This window comes from Protomyctophum bolini, assembly GCF_963924005.1.
Source record: "Protomyctophum bolini genome assembly, chromosome: 19".
Classification (NCBI taxonomy): Eukaryota; Metazoa; Chordata; class Actinopteri; order Myctophiformes; family Myctophidae; genus Protomyctophum; species Protomyctophum bolini.
In genome coordinates, this window is record NC_137880.1 from 26,962,352 (window position 1) to 26,981,686 (window position 19,335).

General features: G+C 41.8%; 2 protein-coding genes across 4 annotated transcripts; one reads left to right on the forward strand and one right to left on the reverse strand.

The window, feature by feature from the left end:
* Window positions 1-317: 317 nt before the first annotated feature.
* On the forward strand, window positions 318-14,339 carry LOC308334488 (RNA-binding protein 25-like). 3 transcript variants are annotated; one of them, XM_080791279.1, is made up of 18 exons: window positions 318-455; window positions 990-1,090; window positions 1,179-1,396; window positions 2,166-2,223; window positions 2,998-3,158; window positions 3,739-3,915; window positions 4,235-4,321; window positions 6,995-7,269; window positions 7,603-7,720; window positions 8,720-8,809; window positions 9,227-9,300; window positions 9,803-9,953; window positions 10,165-10,609; window positions 11,050-11,348; window positions 11,821-11,919; window positions 12,018-12,065; window positions 12,331-12,428; window positions 14,073-14,339. In XM_080791279.1, exons 2-17 carry the CDS (start codon window positions 1,012-1,014, stop codon window positions 12,421-12,423), a joined length of 2,472 nt encoding a protein of 823 aa, XP_080647405.1. In that variant the 5' UTR covers window positions 318-455; window positions 990-1,011; the 3' UTR covers window positions 12,424-12,428; window positions 14,073-14,339. The 3 variants fall into 3 exon arrangements, with proteins under 3 accessions (XP_080647405.1, XP_080647404.1, XP_080647406.1); XM_080791278.1 differs by having other exon boundaries at window positions 12,331-14,339; XM_080791280.1 differs by having other exon boundaries at window positions 3,742-3,915; window positions 12,331-14,339.
* A 1,130-nt stretch (window positions 14,340-15,469) lies between these two features.
* atp6v1d (ATPase H+ transporting V1 subunit D) lies at window positions 15,470-19,096 on the reverse strand. The gene is made up of 9 exons (XM_080791099.1): window positions 18,875-19,096; window positions 18,085-18,202; window positions 17,909-17,988; window positions 17,328-17,395; window positions 17,193-17,237; window positions 16,901-17,004; window positions 16,612-16,678; window positions 16,409-16,487; window positions 15,470-16,088 (listed from the first exon to the last, which is right to left on the reverse strand). The coding sequence occupies exons 1-9, from the start codon at window positions 18,913-18,915 to the stop codon at window positions 15,944-15,946; spliced, it is 747 nt and encodes a 248-aa protein (XP_080647225.1). The 5' UTR covers window positions 18,916-19,096; the 3' UTR covers window positions 15,470-15,943.
* Between the last annotated feature and the right edge of the window lie 239 nt (window positions 19,097-19,335).

The window sequence follows — 19,335 nt, forward strand, 5'->3', positions numbered from 1 at the left end:
TAGCCTGACCTTATGCATACTGTCAAATAAATAAATTCAATCAATCAATCAATCAATCTATCTATCTATCTATCAATCAATTTAGGCTAAAGGTAGTATAACACAAATTAAAGCAAAATGAGTTTATCTAGGTCCAACTATTGCGTGCGTGCGTGCGTGCGTGCGTGTGTGTGTGTGTGTACAGTGGTTGATCCTCTGCTTCTTGGTGTTAGTGACCATAGTAGATCTATGTTAGTGACTATCGCGCAAATCAGAGACGGAAAACAAGCGCACTCCACTGACTGCTGTCGTCATCACTCGTAGACGCAGTTCTGAGTTCTGAGTTTGCGTCAACGATTTGAGGCCTGCGGTTAGTAGGCGCCTAGCTCGTTGAACACAATTTAAGCGTTTCATTAAGGATAACTCGTTCATAACGACCTTTTTTAAAATCATTTATTTCTGGGTACATACATAAGGTACGTATAATTCTGCGCCTGAACTGGCCTTTAGAAAGGTACTTGGGAGTCTTTACTTTGTATAACGCAACGTTAACGTTAGCTTAGCTTATCGTTAAACTGTGCCGGGTGGAACTCCTTTATAGCTCTATGGGTGGACCTCGCTAGCCATGACATGAGTTGCTTGCTTCTGGCTGGTTTTAGTTACTTTAATAATGAGTTTTAATCAATTTGTGTAATGTTTATCTCTCTATAGGCCTATCACATTTAATGCAACAACAAAAAACAAACCTCAACGGTAGGCCTTTGCCTCGCAGACCTGGATAAAGTTATTAATAGGAAGTTACAACTGCGTAACAAACTTGGCGAATGGATTTCAGAATTACCTGCCATTAATGCATTATTTGTGTCATCTGAACAAAAGTAACCAAGCAATTTGAATTTATACATATTTCTTCAACTTTATTGCTGAGTGTAATAACACTGTAATGAGATGTGAGGTAAACACGTGGGGTTTGCTTCAAGACTACCATTGCTTCTCTTTGTTTTTATCAGGTTGGTCTCCAACACAACAAGGATGTCCTTCCCACCTCATCTTAACCGACCGCTGCTACCCCAGCCAGGGATGCCTCCTCAGTATCCAGGGTTCCCCACAGGTAAGGCACACAGTGCGTAATCAACATCTTAACTTCTAATGACATCTGTTAAAACAAATGGTAACATGAGTCTTATTGGCTGTCACAGGAGCCCCGATGATCCCATTGCATATGGGCCTCATGGGTTCAACACCAGCTGTCCTATTGCAGACTCCCATGACAGTGATCAGCAAACCTGCCATCCCCAGGAAGGAGGGTCTTCTTGCACGTCCTAAAGAGGACGAGAACAGTGGCCCCACCACCACAGTGTTTGTGGGTAACATTTCAGAGAAAGCCTCGGATGTGCTCATCAGACAACTGCTGGCAGTAAGTGACAGCTTGTTTAAGAGGAACTTAGCTGGTTTTCAATATCAGCTAAGCTAATATGAATCATTGTATTGTGAGTGGAACATGTGAATGTGATGAGACACTTCCAAACAAGTTCTGTGTCCTGAGAGCTCCTGTTAGACCATCACCACCAGACTACATAACTTATTGAAATGTGCTGAAATTGTCCAACGCAGAGATGAAAAGCTTTTGGCACCAAACGGGAAGTGTTCATCTTCAAATATCCACAAAAATAAACTATATATCGGCAAAGTTCCCTTTTAACCCATTTACCTAAGGTTTCTGTAAACCATCAGATTCATATTATTAATAATGATGCTACATGGATACTTACAACAGCAACAACTGAGAGACTAGTTAACAACACACACACACACACACACACACACACACACACACACACACACACACACACACACACACACATCCTCATGGTCAATATGTTCCCACATGTGTCAGCCTGACGTACCATACTGTTCCATCACGCTCTGTGAAAGATGAGCACCGCGGGTCGGCCAGGTGACCAGAGGATCCATTCAAACCAGACAATTCCAGGCTAGTCGTAGATCTAGCTAATGTGCAAACCTTTCTCATTACATATTTCCAAAGTGATAGTTGTAGTTACCCAAAGAAATACCAGAGCTATTCATAACAAATATTTAACATAAAAACTAAAGCATAAAACAACACAATATTCTGTACTGTAATGGCTAATGAACTCTTGTTTCCTTGTCATTATTTTCATTAGAAATGTGGTATCGTACTGAGCTGGAAGAGAGTCCAAGGAGCCTCTGGCAAACTTCAAGGTAACATAAAATGCACAATGATCAACTCTGTGAAACTAGCGGTTTTAATTTCACATCTGCTATTTTCACCATTTACCAGCCAAAATGATTTTGGCATATGAAATATCTGTTGATGGCTGCTCTGCTAGAGGGATGGGAATTTGAACATTGTTTTTGTAAATGTGTACAACTGTACACTTGCAGTTAGGGCTGCAACTGTCTATAAGTGATTATTCTATTGATTCCTTTTTAGATGAATCGAATAATCCAGAAATTATTAGAAAATATATATATAATTAAAATATAAACTATGAATTGCAAGCTTGTAGACGATCTGCTATTTTTGTTGTTAAAGCTAACTTTCATGCCTTGGATTTGAATTAAGTTCCTCCATGCAAGTGCTGGAATGTTTTCCATTGAACTAATGGAGCCTGCCTGCTGATTCAGGGCAGAATTTTTACCAGTACCACCTGTCAACCAGTAGTGTTCAAACCAGACCATAGGATGTACATTTCTCAAGAGAAGAGCAGGGAGACCAAATTCTACCACTCCTATAGGGAGTAGAATGGCCAGTAGAGCGTCCGGGGGGGAACAGCAAGGTTCCCAGACCCAGTTCGATCCCGGGATCCCCCACTGACGTTTGAAGTGACCTTGAGCAATACTCTGAACCCCTAATTGCTCCTGATGTGCAGCTTGGTGCCTGTATGGTTTCCTCGGAGAACCTGTTCTCATTTAACTAATTGCACACAAAATATGATGTGATTTAACCTTCTTCCATCCTGTTTTGTGTGGCAGCCTTTGGCTTTTGTGAGTATAAAGAGCCTGACTCCACTCTGCGAGCCCTGCGGCTGCTTCATGAGATGCAGATCGGAGATAAGGGTTTGCTTGTGAAAGTGGATGCCAAGACCAAAGCCCAGCTGGATGAGTGGAAGGCCAAGAAGAAGACAACCAACGGGGTAATGTATTTATTTAATGTAATGATTCGCTTCCTTTTTGGTATATCGAGGAGTCCTGTCTCACAACTTCTATTTGCCAAAAGTGTGTTTTAATTAAATGGATAAAATAACTGATCCTGGCCTGGGCCGTGGCTCAGCGGTCCAGGCACCTTGGCTGGTAATCCAGTCTGGCAGTGTGCCGCGGGTTGGACTCCCGATCCTGACGGCCTTCACTGCATGTCACCCCCCCCATCTCTCTCCCCATTTCCTGTCAGCCTACTGTGATTCTATCCCTCTACAAAAATAAATAAAAATGAAGGTGAAAGCCACAAAAAATATCTTCAAAACAAAGTAACAAACCCTACAATTAGTACTGTGAAATTGTTAAGGCCCCCATATTTCAACCCCCCACTGACACAGAAACCTGTAGGAAGTCCCTAGTGCAGTGACCAAAAACGCTGTGACCTTATGGCATGTTGTGTTGACTCTGTTCTCGCTCATGTTTTCTTTCTCGCTCCATGTTGGGACTTTGAAATAACTACCATGAATATATTCAACTTGCACATTTGATAACAGTATTGTTGTTTTCTGGCTGTGGCAGAAGGATGGAGGGCTGGATGAGGAGGAGGTGCTGGATGAAGAGACAAAGAAAAAGGATCAAATTGTCAAGGGTGCTATCGACGGGCTTTTACGAGAGCATTCCAGCGAACTCAATGCTCCCTCACTGGATGACGACGCCCATCGCCGCAATAGGAGAAAGAAGGAGAAAAAAGAGGAGGTATGGGAATACTCCCCAATTTGTGTAGCTCTTGTAATGCAAATATGGCTGCAATTTACGATTATTAAAATTATCTATCAATATAAAGTATGATTTATTTATTTATTCAAAGGACCATAAAATAAAATTTCCAATTTTATAATCTATGGCACCAAAAAAACAGTCATATTTTTGTGATATTGTAAATGGCAAGTATACGAAATAGTTGCATGCAATTTAGTTTGATTATGTGTCAATTTATGCTCTGATTGATCACAAATAAAAATAGCAGAATGCTAGTAATCTGTGCGCATCTACACTTTCCCCCTTTTGTCCGCAGGAGGACATCAACGCTATTGACGGATTGGAGGACGACAAGAGGGACCTAATTTCCAGAGAGATTAGTAAATTCCGTGACACCCACAAGGTACAGTAACTCATTTGATCTCCATATTGACATTACAGGTTTTGGACAGCAGCTGCTCATATAGTTCACTCACCCTTAATTTCACACATTTACAAAGATTACATATTTACAAAGATTTTCCTTGATCGTGCTAAGATGCACACTGCACTACAAATTGGTCACCTTCAATGAATTGGAGATCCTTAAAATGTTGAGCTGCCACACATCTGATTTTGTCGCACATTATTTTTCAAACATTTACATCATATGTGCTCTAACACTGCCCAACTGTTAGTATTTCTGATATCATTCTCAGCCCTAATTTGACACGTGTAACCACATTTTTTGTGAACCCACCTAGGTGTGACCATAATAGTCATTAGACATTCATCACGCACACAAAAAATGCATGGAGACGATGTAAAGTTACTTAAAAGCTAATCTATTCATTAAACCCCACCATTATGATAGTGATCATATGGTGACAAAATCAAGATGAATCTCAGAGCTTTGGAAAAAGTTGCGAGGATAGGATGTAAGTATCAGCTTTTACTTACTAGATACATATACTGGGCGCCCCCCTTTTGAGGACTTGTACAGGGGCAACTGCGTGGGCACTTTGGTGTTTGATTGACGTGCTTTTGGAACTCTGTCTGTTCAGCCAGATATGTATGAGTGACAGAGTATTCGGCAGAACACTGATTTCCATTTGGAGTCATGCGTCAGTGCTGCCCTGTGAGCTGGACAGCCCAGTGAACCTGTGCAAGCCCTCTGTAAAATGATGTTCTGTATTAATGGTGTTTATTTGTTTATACTATAGCACGTAGACTATTATCAATAACCACTGCAGTGATTTCTGGCTTTGTCAGGGTGGGTGGGGGGCGTCCTCTCCACAGCAGCAATGATGATCTGAAGACTGGCAAGGTATGAACTTTCTGTATGTGTGTGTGTGTGTGTGTGTGTGTGTGTGTGTCGTGTGTTTCTGAAATCCTTATCTCACCTTTCCTCTATCTCTAAATCTTTAGTCATATTTTACATCAATCGTGCTTTATTTTATTTATGTCAATCAACTAGACTAGATAATAATACATACCATAGCTTGAAACAGTCACCTAACCTAGCACAGTCATGCTTTAATCAGTTAATTTATTTCAATTAAGTGGATCAGAAACTGAAAAAAAGAAGGGAAAAATAAGTTTTACAGAACTAAGACTGAGAATGCGATTCACTTTACTGATCGTATTTAATACCACTCAACACTACAATGCCTATTGCCATTACCAGTATGAATTAACTGAATTATAATGATTAAACAAAAGTATCATGAGTACATGGATGATAGCCACAGGCTGAACCATTTATACTCTTGTCGACTCCTAAACTACTATTATGTTGTTTGGCTTTTTGAGTGTGAACAAAACATCGATAACGATAACACAAAGTAATAGTTTGTCTAGGTCCTTCTGCCTTAAATAATCTGAATGTAAGAACAGAAACGACAACAAAAACAAAACAGTTTTGATCAAAAAGAACATCAAGACATTTACTGTCCAGTCCGTGGTAGAATCTTCATTGAGGTAAGTAAAAAGAAACGAGAACCAACCCCACAAATTGATGTGGATGGACATCCAGTGGTATGGAGATATGACGAGCTTCCTTCTTCTTAAAGCATATTCATTAAATTCCACTGGTCTGTTTCACACTGTATTAAGTTTAGAAATGATCAAGTCCCAAGCATAATGTTTACATGCTATGATGCATGCTATGCCTGGTTTTACGAAGTTAAAACTAATATTAACCTAGTAAACCTAATATTGATGTCACTCTGGATACGAGTGCTACATGTCTAAAATGTTATACAATTGCAGACCTCACTGCTTTAGCCAACAAACGTATGCACCACTCCACAAAGTGTTCAGTCAGCTTTGGACCCTGGTTTGTAATCTTTCCATAGACATGGAAAACCTTGTATATAGTATTCATATACAGTAGGGAGAGGTGGTGTCTGTGTGTCTGAGTAATGAGTCACAAGGACCTACCGAAGACTACTATATGGGTAAGACAGCTTCTACAATTTCATTTATCTTTACAGAAATGTAACTGATGTTCATGAAGTCACATTTGTCTTGTTTTAGCCACTGTATCAAATGGCATTGTAACCATCGTAATCTTTAAATGAAGGTTGTTTTGATGATGATGATGATGCTTGAGCACAGACAACCCCATAACCTTTTTTTCCTTGTATACCGTGTAACCTGCTTTCCTCCCAGGCCTAACTTAAAAGGCTTGTAGGGGCAGCGAAGGGCTGAATCCTAGTTCAACACCTGTAAGTCACAAACAACTAGTTTAACAAAAGACTGACGCCTTTTTTCTGTATTTCCGTTTCCTGAAGCTGCTGTGCTTTAACTCAACATTTAAATAGTACAAATGGAACATTTGTCCAACATATGTTTTAATACCTAAGAAAGGTCGGTTTATTTTTTTTTCCCCAGTACCGCATGTTTCATAGAATAAAGACACGTACAGTAGAATAACTTCGGCCTCTCTGCAGAGCCTGGTAACCACTGCACCCTTTAGAGAATTTGTCAGGTCAGACAAATTGATTGTGCTCCTGAAACTGTACTCAACATGGCTTACGCCCTACTGCCTTGTTTGGGTCTCCATTGAACCCCCCTCTCTGCTTTTCCTCTACAGAAACTGGAGGAGGAGAAGGACAAGAGGGAGAAAGAGCGGGCGGAGTTTGAGCGCGAGAGGAAAGACAGGGCCATAGAGCGAGAACGGGAGCGAGAGCGTCGTGACCATGAGAGGGAGAAAGAGAAGGAGCGCGACAGAGAGAGGGAGAGGGAGCGTGACAGAGATAATAGAAGTCGCGACCGAGAGAGAGCGGACCGGGACCGCCGGACAAAGGAGCGGGAGCGGGAGAGAGACTGGGACAACAGGGACAAGAGCATTGAACGCAGTCGATCCAGGTAACGCTATGATAGATATTAACCTAGTATGGTTTGGCAAATTGAGGGATCACTGTGATTTGTAGTAAAGGTGGGCCAATATGGAAAAAAGAAATAAAAATCCCATATCCCATATTTTCTGCCCGTTTCAAGATTTATTCTTCCTGTTATCACAAAGTGACTTGCAAAAAAATATCCAATTTCAAAGTAACAACAATGGACAACAATATTATTGGATAACATAATGAAATGACCTAAATAAAAATATGCAAGTACTTATTTATTTTTTTACAAATGTTATGTTCAGTGAAAAACATTTTCTAATGACAAAGTATCTTTTTCTGTGTTTGGCAGGGAGAGGAGTCGAGACCGAGACAAGGACAAGAAGCGGGACCAAGAGGATGAAGAGGACGTATATGAACGCAGGAGAGTGGAGCGGAAGCTGAGAGAAAAGGAATCAGCCTATCAGGAGGTAACGAGGGGGTGGGCCTGATTGTCAGAGAAAACATGGAACATTTTTAAGTAAAATATTTGCTTCTGGGGGTTTCCCGGAACTACATATTTTGAGAGGGGGTCCGTGGCCCAATAGAGATAATGCTGGGGGTCCTTGACATGAAAAAGGTTGAGCACCACTGACATAGAAACAGGTTTTTCAAAAACAAGGCTGCATTATTCTTATTACAAGATACATTCATTGAAATCCTCATACATTATCGCTAGGCTGAAAGAGATCCCACTTTTTATAGAATTTATCCTCTTGTAGTAAGTATGAATGTTAGTTTTTCCATAACATACAGTTCCTCAGTAATGTCCATCCAATGTTCTTTCGTTGGTGGGTCCTGTTGGTACCAGCGTCGTGTGATTGCTTTCTTTCTTGTTGCTAAGAGGATCTTGATTAAATATTTATCATGTATAAGAAACTCTTCAGGGATATTTCCCAGCAATAAAAAGTCTGATGTATCTTAAAACTTTAGGACAAGTCCAGAATATATGAGCGTGGCCCGCCTCCTTGTGGCCACACTGTCTCCAGCATGACTGTTCTATTTTCAATTGTCTTGACTTCATTTTAGGTTCTTCCAACAGAATTCTCTCCACATTTTTGAGTTGGTAGACGTAATTTGTGTTTTGCACATATTTACCCATTCCTCTGTAGTGATGGTGATTTCCAACTCTTTTCCCCAATTAGTTTTAATGTACTCTGTGGAGTTAGTCCTGGCTGAAACCAAAGCATTGTATACACTAGACACTGCTCTTTCAGACTCATGCTTATATGCCTGTATAAAAACCTGTATGAGATCGTTTGAGTCCATCGGCTCGGAAGCTTGTGCTAATAGTTTCTATTATACAAACATGGCCTGACAACAACCTTAAGTGTTTATATATAAATAAATAAAAAACTTTAATCCCTGCCTCATCAGGCCCAAATGATACACACAAATATGTTGCTGATGTGACACTGTTTTGACTGCAGCGTCTCAAAAACTGGGAGCTCAGGGAGAGGAAGAAGGCTCGAGACCATGCCAAGGAAACTGAGAGGGAAGATGAACGCCGGAGAGAAATGGTAACAGGAAGTGTTGACACACTTGTGTCAGAGAGGCGTAACTTATTATGGATTGCACCGCAGCTCTAGGCAAACCCTGCTGTGTTTGGCCAGTAGTTGCTGTGATTGACACTAGTTCTCGTTTTTGCAACTTTGTCTAAAAAACATAGCCCTAACCTCAGTAAAACTATGCTTAAACCTAACCTGAACCCTAACCTCAGTAAAACTATCCCTGCCTGGGAGCCAATCCGACCGGTCTGTCTTAGAGCTGTGGTGGGATTCATAATCTGAATTCCAGTCCAGTGTGGCATGGTACAAATGTTTCAGAACACGAATAATGAGCTTCATGTAATCATCTCAGAGGATTACATTTTGTGGTATTGTTTGTCAATATTATACCATGATAAATTAGGGCTCTAATTCTAAATGTTCCTACAGGTTAAAGAAGGCAAACGACTGAAGGAGTTCCTTGAAGATTACGATGATGACAGGGATGACCCCAAATATTACAGGTGAGCTTCAGGACTGAACATGGTATCAGGGAGGGCCAATAGATTTACCAGAAATTTGTTGTGCAATGTGCAGCTGTTCTGTAATGTTTAAATAGGTTCACAACCTTTAGTTTTTGTTTCATGGTGAACCAGATAGATGGGTTTTTAACTAGGACCCCACAGCTAGTTAAAGCGTTTGGTCAGGCACTCAGTTTGCAAACCAAGACCTTGTTGCTGCTCATCATAGATTACATGTTTCTGAATGTGGACAATTCAGATGGTGTGTAAATTAATCTCAGAAAGGCCACTATATTTGACTTTCCTTGGACAGTCTACTGTAGACTAACCGACACACTTGATGGGTGGGCAAACCCCACCCATCTGGCAGCCAAGATGAATAAAACTCCCACCAAAGGATAAAAACAAATACTATTTTACTCAGGCCCGATTCTGAGTAGTTGCATGCAGTGTTGCAGTGTCATCCTTTGTTCCTTAATGTTGTAATTTGTGCTGTGACCCCTAGGGGCAGTGCGCTGCAGAAGCGTCTTAGAGACAGAGAGAAGGAGGTAGAGGTGGACGAGCGTGACAGGAAGAGGGAGCAGGACGAGCTGCAGGAGATCAGACAGAGGCTGCTGGCAGAGGGACATCCAGACCCTGACGCAGAGCTACGCAGGGTGTGTGTGTGTGTGTGTGTGTGTGTGTGTGTGTGTGTGTGTGTGCATGCATGCCAGTATGGCACTATTGTCTTTGTGAAGGTCACTTGATCCTCAGAATCCCCCTGCTTGACTGTATTAATAATCTCTCATTAGCAGACCCTCTGAATTGTGTGACGTGATCTCCTGATTGGTTACACCCCTGTGTTTCTGCCTATCATCATTGGTCTAGATGGAGGAAGAGGAGGAGCGACTGCGGCAGCCTCCTGCCCTCCCGGAGCCGGAGCCAGAGCCCGAGGAGCAACGGAAGCAACACAAGGCCCCTCGAGACCACCGGGACCGCAGAGGAGACAGAGGGGACAGAGACAGAGAGAGAGACAGAAGGGAAGTAGGACGCCCACGAGTCGCCCAATCGGACGATGAGGTAGAGGAGGGTGAGGAACAAGATTATGAGAATGATGAGGATGAAGACAATCCCCACTCTAAGCCCAGCCTGAAGCCCACATTGCGGCCAATCACAGCGGCCCCGTCTGTGTCGTCGGTCAGCAGCAATGCATCCCCCAACACACCCGGGGGCGACTCGCCGTGCGGCATCATCATCCCCCATGAGAATTCTCCACCTGAGGCTCTGCCCCAGGAGGAACACAGACCCAAGATTGGCCTGAGCCTCAAAATGGGTAAGACCAGTGACACCTGGAGACTTATTATGCAAGGGAATTCACTTCAACATACACATTGCAGTATGTGATAAATTGGTCAGTACTGTTGCGCTAAAACTCTTCTGTCATTGCAAAAGACAAATCTGCCCTCTGCAGATTTGGTCTGGCACCGCTCATTTGTGATTGGATTTCACTCACTCAAAAGTAGAGGGGGACCAATCGTGGCCCAGTATGCAAATACGCATTTGTTTTTGGGAAATGCAGGTTTCACACAGATTCCACCGAATATCTACACAGTGGTATTAGTCTGGCCAAGCAATGAATAAAACATATTGCAGTGTCAATTGTTTTCCAACATCGATCTTATTACCTTCAACTGCTAGAAAAAGGTAGATCAAGCAGAAATTCTTTGTTGAATTTATCATTCATTAAAGTTATTATTTTTGGTGATTGTCTAGGTGCCGCCGCACCAAGCCCCAGCCAGCCCAATGCCACCAAACGGAAGAAGCCCACGGTAGAAAGTGTCTTCAACAGGTTTGATGATGAAGAGACGGACGAGCGGCCCCGCAAGCGGAAACTGGTCCCCTTGGACTATGACGACGAGAAGAGCATGGAGGCGGATGCGGCAGCCCTGGCCAGTGTTAAGGGAGCCGACACTGAGGAGAAACGCAAACACATCAAGAGCTTGATAGAGAAGATTCCCACGGGCAAGCCTGAGCTTTTCTCCTACCCACTGGATTGGACCATGGTCGACACGGTGAGACAGTGGTGCTGAAACACTGCCCAGTGCTACCAGCTTTTAGAGTGGCGCAACCATAGGGTGCAGCCACTCCAATGCCCAGCTTTGTCCCTATGTATGTTTAGGCTTAGGGTACCAACATGGGACGCTGTTGCACCACTCACTTAATTTACTTAATGTTGGCCAATGTGAGCAGTTCTACTTGAATAGTTTTAAGGATTAAGCGGCCTCTTAAAATAACTTTGTAATTGTCAATGGAGGGGTGCGTTTATTCTGCCTAAATTCCCCCAAATGCCCTGGAGATTATGTCCAGCTACCTATAGTAACAAACCATCTGCACATTTGGTTCCCAAACTTTTGATTCAATCACATCATTTTTCAAACCTTAATTTATTCATTCGCGACCCATGAAAATGTTGATCTACACTAATCGTCAGGCTGCCTCTGTTGTAGCTTGGTACCCTTCTAAACTGTATTTTTTTCCCCATAGATATTAATGGAGCGACGAGTCCGTCCTTGGATCAATAAAAAGATCATTGAGTATATTGGAGAGGAAGAGCCAACATTAGTGGACTTTGTCTGCTCCAAGGTAATACCTTGGAGAAAGGTTGACCTTTGGAGAATTGCAGTTAGGAAGTAAAATGAGTATTGAATACCACTGATTACCTTTGAAATTTCCACCTCCAGGTGATGGCTCATGGTACCCCACAACGTATTCTAGATGATGTTGCTATGGTAAGTGGCTCACATTTAAATAGCCAACAGAACACACACATGCATATCCATTCTACTGTACAGTAGGTACTTGGTTGGGACTATTGATGAGTCCAACAATAAGGGGGTTGATATTAAGTTCTCAAAATTACTAACTGCCATAATTCATCATCATTCCAGTTGTTGTACCATTAGATTGAGAGATAAGATGTTTACATTTGAGGTGCTTCTAACCTCTGCCTTTCTCAAGCCTATTGGATTAAAGTTGCCCTTTGTTCTTGCTCAGGTTCTGGACGAGGAAGCTGAAGTCTTCATAGTGAAGATGTGGAGGCTGCTCATTTACGAAACCGAGGCGAAGAAGATTGGACTGGTTAAATAAGCAAAGTAAGGACTGAATGAAGATCAACCATTTTTTATATTACCTTTCCAAAATCATTCAGGCCAGAATTGAGGATTCCCACGATGTGCGCTAATCATTGAGGTCTGGTGTTATACACATGCAGATCATTTTCTTCTGTAACATCATCATCATACTATAATTCACTCAATGTCTGTCTGAATGAATGAATGAATGTCTGAAACACTGTCGTAGCTCCTCACTGCCTGCACCAATCGCTCCGACCTTTCACTCAGGCATTGACCATAATATTAGAGGTCTTAACGAAGCCCTTTTTTCACTTTTCAATTAGTGATTAATAATTAATTTATTAGTGCATTAAAATTACCCATCCACAAATGCGAAAACCCACAAGTATTTTTCCCTCAGAAACCGTCGGAGCTACAGTTACAACACTTGGAGGGGAGTTTCATAATAATTCAAATTAATGTAATAAATCATTACATCAGTCGGCCTCATGGTGGCGCTATAACAGCCCACTTTATATTTCGCATTATAACTCTTGAACCATAGGTTGTAAGGATAGATTTTCTGCCATTTTGACTTTTCTTCAAAACACACTTTTTGCTCTTCCACCTACAGCTTTTGTGCAAATCTCACAAAACGGTACACATGATCTCTCTGATTAAAACACAGGCAGAATCTTCAGAGGCCGTATCGTTCGACTGTAATCGAAGTTAGTGAGAAGGGCCTGTTTTACAAATAATTACACATATGACCAACGGAATGTCCAATCCACCCCAAATTTCATTCACATGTCGCGGGTGGTTTAATCAACGGAGAGCTTAGTTTATTGCAAAAACATGCTTTTTGGGGATAAATCCGCTATGTTTGTGATAGTGTAACCTACGGGCGCTATAGCGAGACAGGACAATTCTTTCCCAATCAGTAATGTGATCTATACATTGCATTACCCACACTGTACATAATTTGGTGTTCATATATTCAGAACGGGTATCATATATTTTCGATTTATTGCACATTCTCTGTGGGGTTCAGGTCAGGCCAGTTTGCTGTTCACTTAAGCACAGTAATACCATTACCATGGCCAGTACACCAATTAATATTAGTTTGGGCAGTGTAGGCAGATGCCAAATCCAGCTGGAAAGGAAAATCAGCATCTCCATAATAAAGCTTGTCAACATATGGAAAAACAAAGCTCTAAAATCTCCTGGTAGATGGCTGTGTTGACTCCAATGTGACGTTTTCACTGTCTGTGATGATTTGTTCTCCCTTGTCATCCGCTGGTGTTGGTCCACTGTGTTGTATCAAGTCCAGAGTCAACACAGCCATCTGTGTTGCATCAATTCAGATGGTTGACATTTCTGGCTTAATTTGGTCTCATGTAATATTCTAATATTGAGATGGGATTCAAGATTAAACTGTAGACTGTTAAGCCATTTCCCCATAGCTTCCTCACATTTGATTTCATGCCAATAAGTGGAAAGTATAGCTACACAGCCACTCTACTTTTCTGAGGTTCCCAATGAATTGCCCTGGAGACCACTTATCTTCATAGTTACCACCATGCGTCACTGAGGTCCCATGGATTGTCCTGAATAGAAATGTCTGAAGTGTTCTATACAAATTGAGTATGCACAGTACTTATGTATTTCATTTTACTTTTTCAGGTTTGGGGACCCATGTCTTTTATTGAGGAAGTTTTTTTTTTTTCTGGTCATGTTCATGGTAAACATGTTCTCATCCATAAACCAAGGGAGCATTATTCTTTATCTACTGAACATGACTGGCATAACAATGGCTGGTTGTACACCTGTAGCTACAACCTCAAAACCACTATAGGAAAATACAGCTGCTAGGAATGATTTGCAGTTGTAAAAATGCTTCCATTTGTTTTTGTATCATTGCCATTTGTTTTGAATAAACTTGATTTTTATACATAATGTATGAACTCTTAATTTGTTCACATTTAATACAAAGCAATTCAGTATGAAAACCACTTAGACCTGCAAGCAGGGGTCATCGCCATGTTGGCTTGTGGTGGACTTTTGTCAGACATGCAAAATGAGTACCGTAGATAACCCTGAATGAGTGTTCAAATGGACCCGCACTCTCAGAGTTAAGCCCAAAACACACCGTCTGAATGTCGCGCGTCAAAACAGCCGCCTCCGTTATTTTCAATGAATCCTATCCCACACCGCCTTCACGCCTCGCCTGACGCTCCGATACGCCGCTGTTCTATTTTCCAGGCGTTGCTGCACGGCCTCCATCCGGGAATCCGTGGTCATGGCTGGGTAGCGCGCCGCGTCCTGTGGGTGTTGCTGTGCGGCTATGATGTGCTGCGTCGCTGCGCACCCGCTTCAGACTGTGTGTTTGGCTTTAAGGGGCTCTTTGAAAATACATTTGAGACTAGTACTAATGTGCCATAATTGTCACTCATTCTGAAGACTTAACATTCAGTATTAAAGTGGGTGTTATGATCAAAATAAGAACATAATGGTGTGTAAATCAGAACATCTAGAATTTGCCACGGACAAGACCAAGTCTTTGCCAGGTTGGTGACCAAGGATGTTATTAGAAACAATGTCTTGGTCTTAACTCATTACAACCTAATGAATTAGTTCAACCCCTAAAATAATGTGCCACATGTAGCAGTTTGGTGTTAAAATGGTTTCCATTCCTTGCCCCCCGTGTCCGAAACGGCAGAGAAATGACAGTTACCGTGTGCTGGTCCCTCTACTGTATTGTACACCCGAAATCATGCGTGTTTGTTAGGTTGTGCACAGGTGGTGAGAAACAACCATGCTGTTTTCATGCTCATACCCAGCCAGGCAGGCACCCAGCCACCCACACAGCTAGCTCCGTAAGGGAGTGGTTGCACCACTCAAATGTATATTTAGTACAATGCCTTTCAGCACATAACGAATCCAATCACAGCATCTTTGCTCAGTTGGTTAAACATAACCAGAACTAAAACCTTGATTAAAACAAACTGACTGGTTGACAATCTCCCTTAAGATCTTAAAAGTAAGAATGAAAATTCAGATGCCACCGGTTATATACTCGGATCATCTTTATTTCGGATGAAGTGTTGTGCATTGTGGGCTTGTTTTGATGACATACAGGTTCTGTGAACATCCTTGGTCCATGTCTTGGTCCTCCACAGCATACAACAAGCACACTCAGGGGAAAACAATTATCTACAACCACGTTATTGACTGCACAAACTTACTGCAAACAATGTGATGAGAATTAAGTATTTACAACCTTCATTCAATCACACACACCAATAGTTCACTTCCTAGTTTATGTACTGAACAGATGCTCTCGCTAGTAGCAGCCATTGGTTGATGTTTCGGGCATTTTGGTTCAATACAGTAATACGTTTTGTCACCTAGTATCTTCAATACTGAAAACGACATGTTCACAACGTGTACACAAAAATAACTAATTTGCACAAATAGACAAACATGGACTGGGAGGCACAAAATAAATAGGATGAGGGGTGAGTCTGTGACACATACGAGGTGCAGCTAGTGTGTCACTCAAAGAGCAGGTCCTCGTCCATCTCTTCCGTTAGCATGTTAGAGGGCTCAGCGATGGGACCCAGTTTGGCCAGGCGAGCAGCGATCTCCTTCTCTGTCCTCTCTCTCAGCTGTTTTTTCTTCTCCTGGATCTTCTTCAGCCTGCAGATGGAAATATCAGAAGTTTCATCTTTTTTGTTCCCAATAAACATGGGTATGTTGTGTTGTGAGCTTTTGGTAGGTTGAATCCCCACACTGGCTGGACCAGCCTGTCCATGTGAAGGGAAAATGCTACCCATTGCTACAGAAATAAACACTCCATACATAACCAGTTCAGCTGCCCCAGTGACCAACAGTAATATGGACATTCTGAGCAGCTCTTAGGTGTTGGGAGTCAATTTTTAACTGCTTTACTGTAGCAGGCATAACCAGCACAGAACTGATTCAGTTCTAGATGAAAGATACCAGTTAATTGACATCACCTGTAGAACTCTTCTCGTTCTCTCTCATCCAGTTCTGTGACGATGTAGGTGAGGGTGCGCTCAATACGAGGGATGATCACTGTTATGGAAGTAGAAAGAAAGGGTAAATATGCCATCAGCTACTATCACACTGCTGGGGTTCTGCTTACTGTATTTGTTTAATTGGTGCTACTTGATGCAAACTTAACACGGCATGAACTTACCATGCTCAATAGCATTGACACGGCGGTTGGTAATCTTTATGGCTTCATCCAGAGTGACAAAAGAAGTCTGTTGACATAATATGAGCCTACTGTCATGAGCAAATCCTTTTGCTATAATTGATAAGTGGTGGTGCTTAAAATGGCAACTTTTCTGTTAAACTAGAATCATATCATTTTCTATTGTATAGGGCAAAGGGAAGTGTTAGATTTTCATGTCATCCTCAGAATTTTTTTATCAACAAAGTTACCAATTAAATTATCTTTACATGTTTGCAATAGCACCTCCTACCTGTAAGGAGGCCAACTCCACAAGTAGCTCAACAGCTTTGGCATAGTTTCTTTTCAATCTAGAGAGCTGCTCTCCTCCTCTAGCCAGACCGGTTAGCTCATAACCTTGCATGTACAGAGAAAATAGCAGGCCATTTATTAGTTTCAAACTAGTAATGTTTTTGTTCCAAACATATCATCACCAAGCTTACAAGCTTCTACTTCCAAAGCAACATATACAGAAATCACAGAACACAGTATTCAACAAAGCTGTGTAATAATAATAATAAATAGCCTGGTGAGAAATTACTTACTGTCCCCGCCTTCCTGGTAGTGCTCAAACACCGGCAAGGTGACACCTAAAAGAGAAGAAAGGACACATAAGGAATCAGATCACATCAATTAGGGATTCTAGTAATGAGAAGATGACCGATAGCTTTGATACTAACCTGCCACATTGTCCTTTTTGGCTCTGACTTTCACCTGGGCCTTATTCACATTCTGTATTACAGTAGTGCTGTAGAAATGAGGATGGATGTGAGTGACAGATGTTTCAGCAGCAAACATGATCAGACAGCCTGGATCAGGGCCTATATCTACTTGAACTAACAAAGTGTCTTCAGCGTTGTTGTTTTTTAACTTAACCACATTTTATAGAGATCTAATTTCTATTTTCAGACAAAACATTCCAAGACTGTATGTTCAGTCTTACAACAGTGGTTGTAATCGGTGTGGATATGGTCTATTGGGCACATCATTCCAGGGGTGGACTGTGTCACCAAAGGCTTCCCTGGAACGGCCTCTGGTCAGATGGGTGGGCTGCGTGCATTTAATAATGATCAATCAATCGATTGTGTTCCGGCTTGGATCTATGGAACTAACGTAAGTTCCTGTTTATCGATATCACAAGATTGTAAAGAAAAACTACCATGCCATTTTCTTTTATATATTATTAAAAAAAAATCAACCTCATCAGTCGTGCCCCAATCCACAGTTTGAGAATCACTGGCATTGCCTAATGACCCTTTACCTGAAATCCCCAGCAGCAAATTTGGCTTCGGCCAAAGAGAAGGCAGCCTCTCTCATCACCTCTCCCATCAGGGTCTTGGTCTGGGGATGGTAAGTATAAGACGGTAAATTCCACCTTTGTCCGGACCAGAAAAACTAGAACAGAACGAATACCGGTAATCAGTTGCTTTGACCTACTTCAATTATTTTGCGTAGGATCAAGCGGAAGCGCATGGAGAGGGCATCAGCTTTCTTCTTGAGCAGGTTACGACCAGTCTGGGCCCCTTTCAGTCTGGCTTTCATGATGGTCTGTACCCTGCAAGTAAAATGTTCAATTCAATCACGATTGGATTAATTAATGTTTATTTAGTAAATAATCATGCTTTTCAATACACCAAGTTATAACGATCAGGGTCAGGAATCTGATCAGTTTGGGGTTTTAATTAAAACATCCATGTCAACAGTCAATGGAATTATAGCTGCAGCTCGGCTGGATCATGTACTGTACAGTGTACACACAAGGCCTCACATGACACAGTTCCTCAAATGCAGCCTACGTTTTCCTTGGTACAATATGCAGAATAAAACAATACTCTAAATATCTCACGTTCTGAACCACAAAATGGGTCAAAATGTAATCATCTGCTTTCGGCTTGCCTAGTGAGAGATAATTATGTGATAGATTGGTTGAAAATTGTATTAACAGTTTGTAGAATGGGGTACAATCAAATAAAATAAAAGTACAGGTCAATACAACATCTGCTAAGAGGATAAAACCAGAAAAAGGCTTGTTTACATAAAGGTCCTCTTTCAATTCATCAGAAAATAACCTTGCTCTATTATTTATTAAGCAAGCTGTTATTATGACTTGAGTTTATGCTCCGTCGCACGACGGTGTCGAGCAATCAATCTACAAGTTCACAGCGGTCCTCGCCATCGTACGACGAGGTCGGGCTTTTTGGGAGCTAGCAAAACACAAGCTGCTTACATTCTGGACGGGAATACGTCGATCCTGTCTTTTCCTGACATTTTGTCCTTTGGTCGATGGCAGCTCCGTTTCTACGAACAAAATGGTGGGACGGTGGAAATGTTTGACCAGCTAGTGTGTCCCTGCAAATAACACAACAGTAAATAATCTATTCTACACGTAGGATTATAATAAAGATGCGCTGTTGATGAGTCGTGATCTTGGGGTCCTGCAGCTTCGTCGTGAATCAGCTGGTGTGCTGGTCATGTGACTGTCACGCCAGTCGAGTGTGCGTGGACCAGCGTTGCCATTTCGGCGTATTGTAAGCGAGTTTGGGTTTCTTTTTCCAGTACAGTTTAGTTGTTGTTTTTTCACTTGTTTCTAAAGTGCACTTGTTTATTTAGGTTCGCTTTATTAATTTTCATGAAAACATTTCATTGCAAGAGTTGTGAAAATAGCAGGTCTACAATTACCCGTCTGCG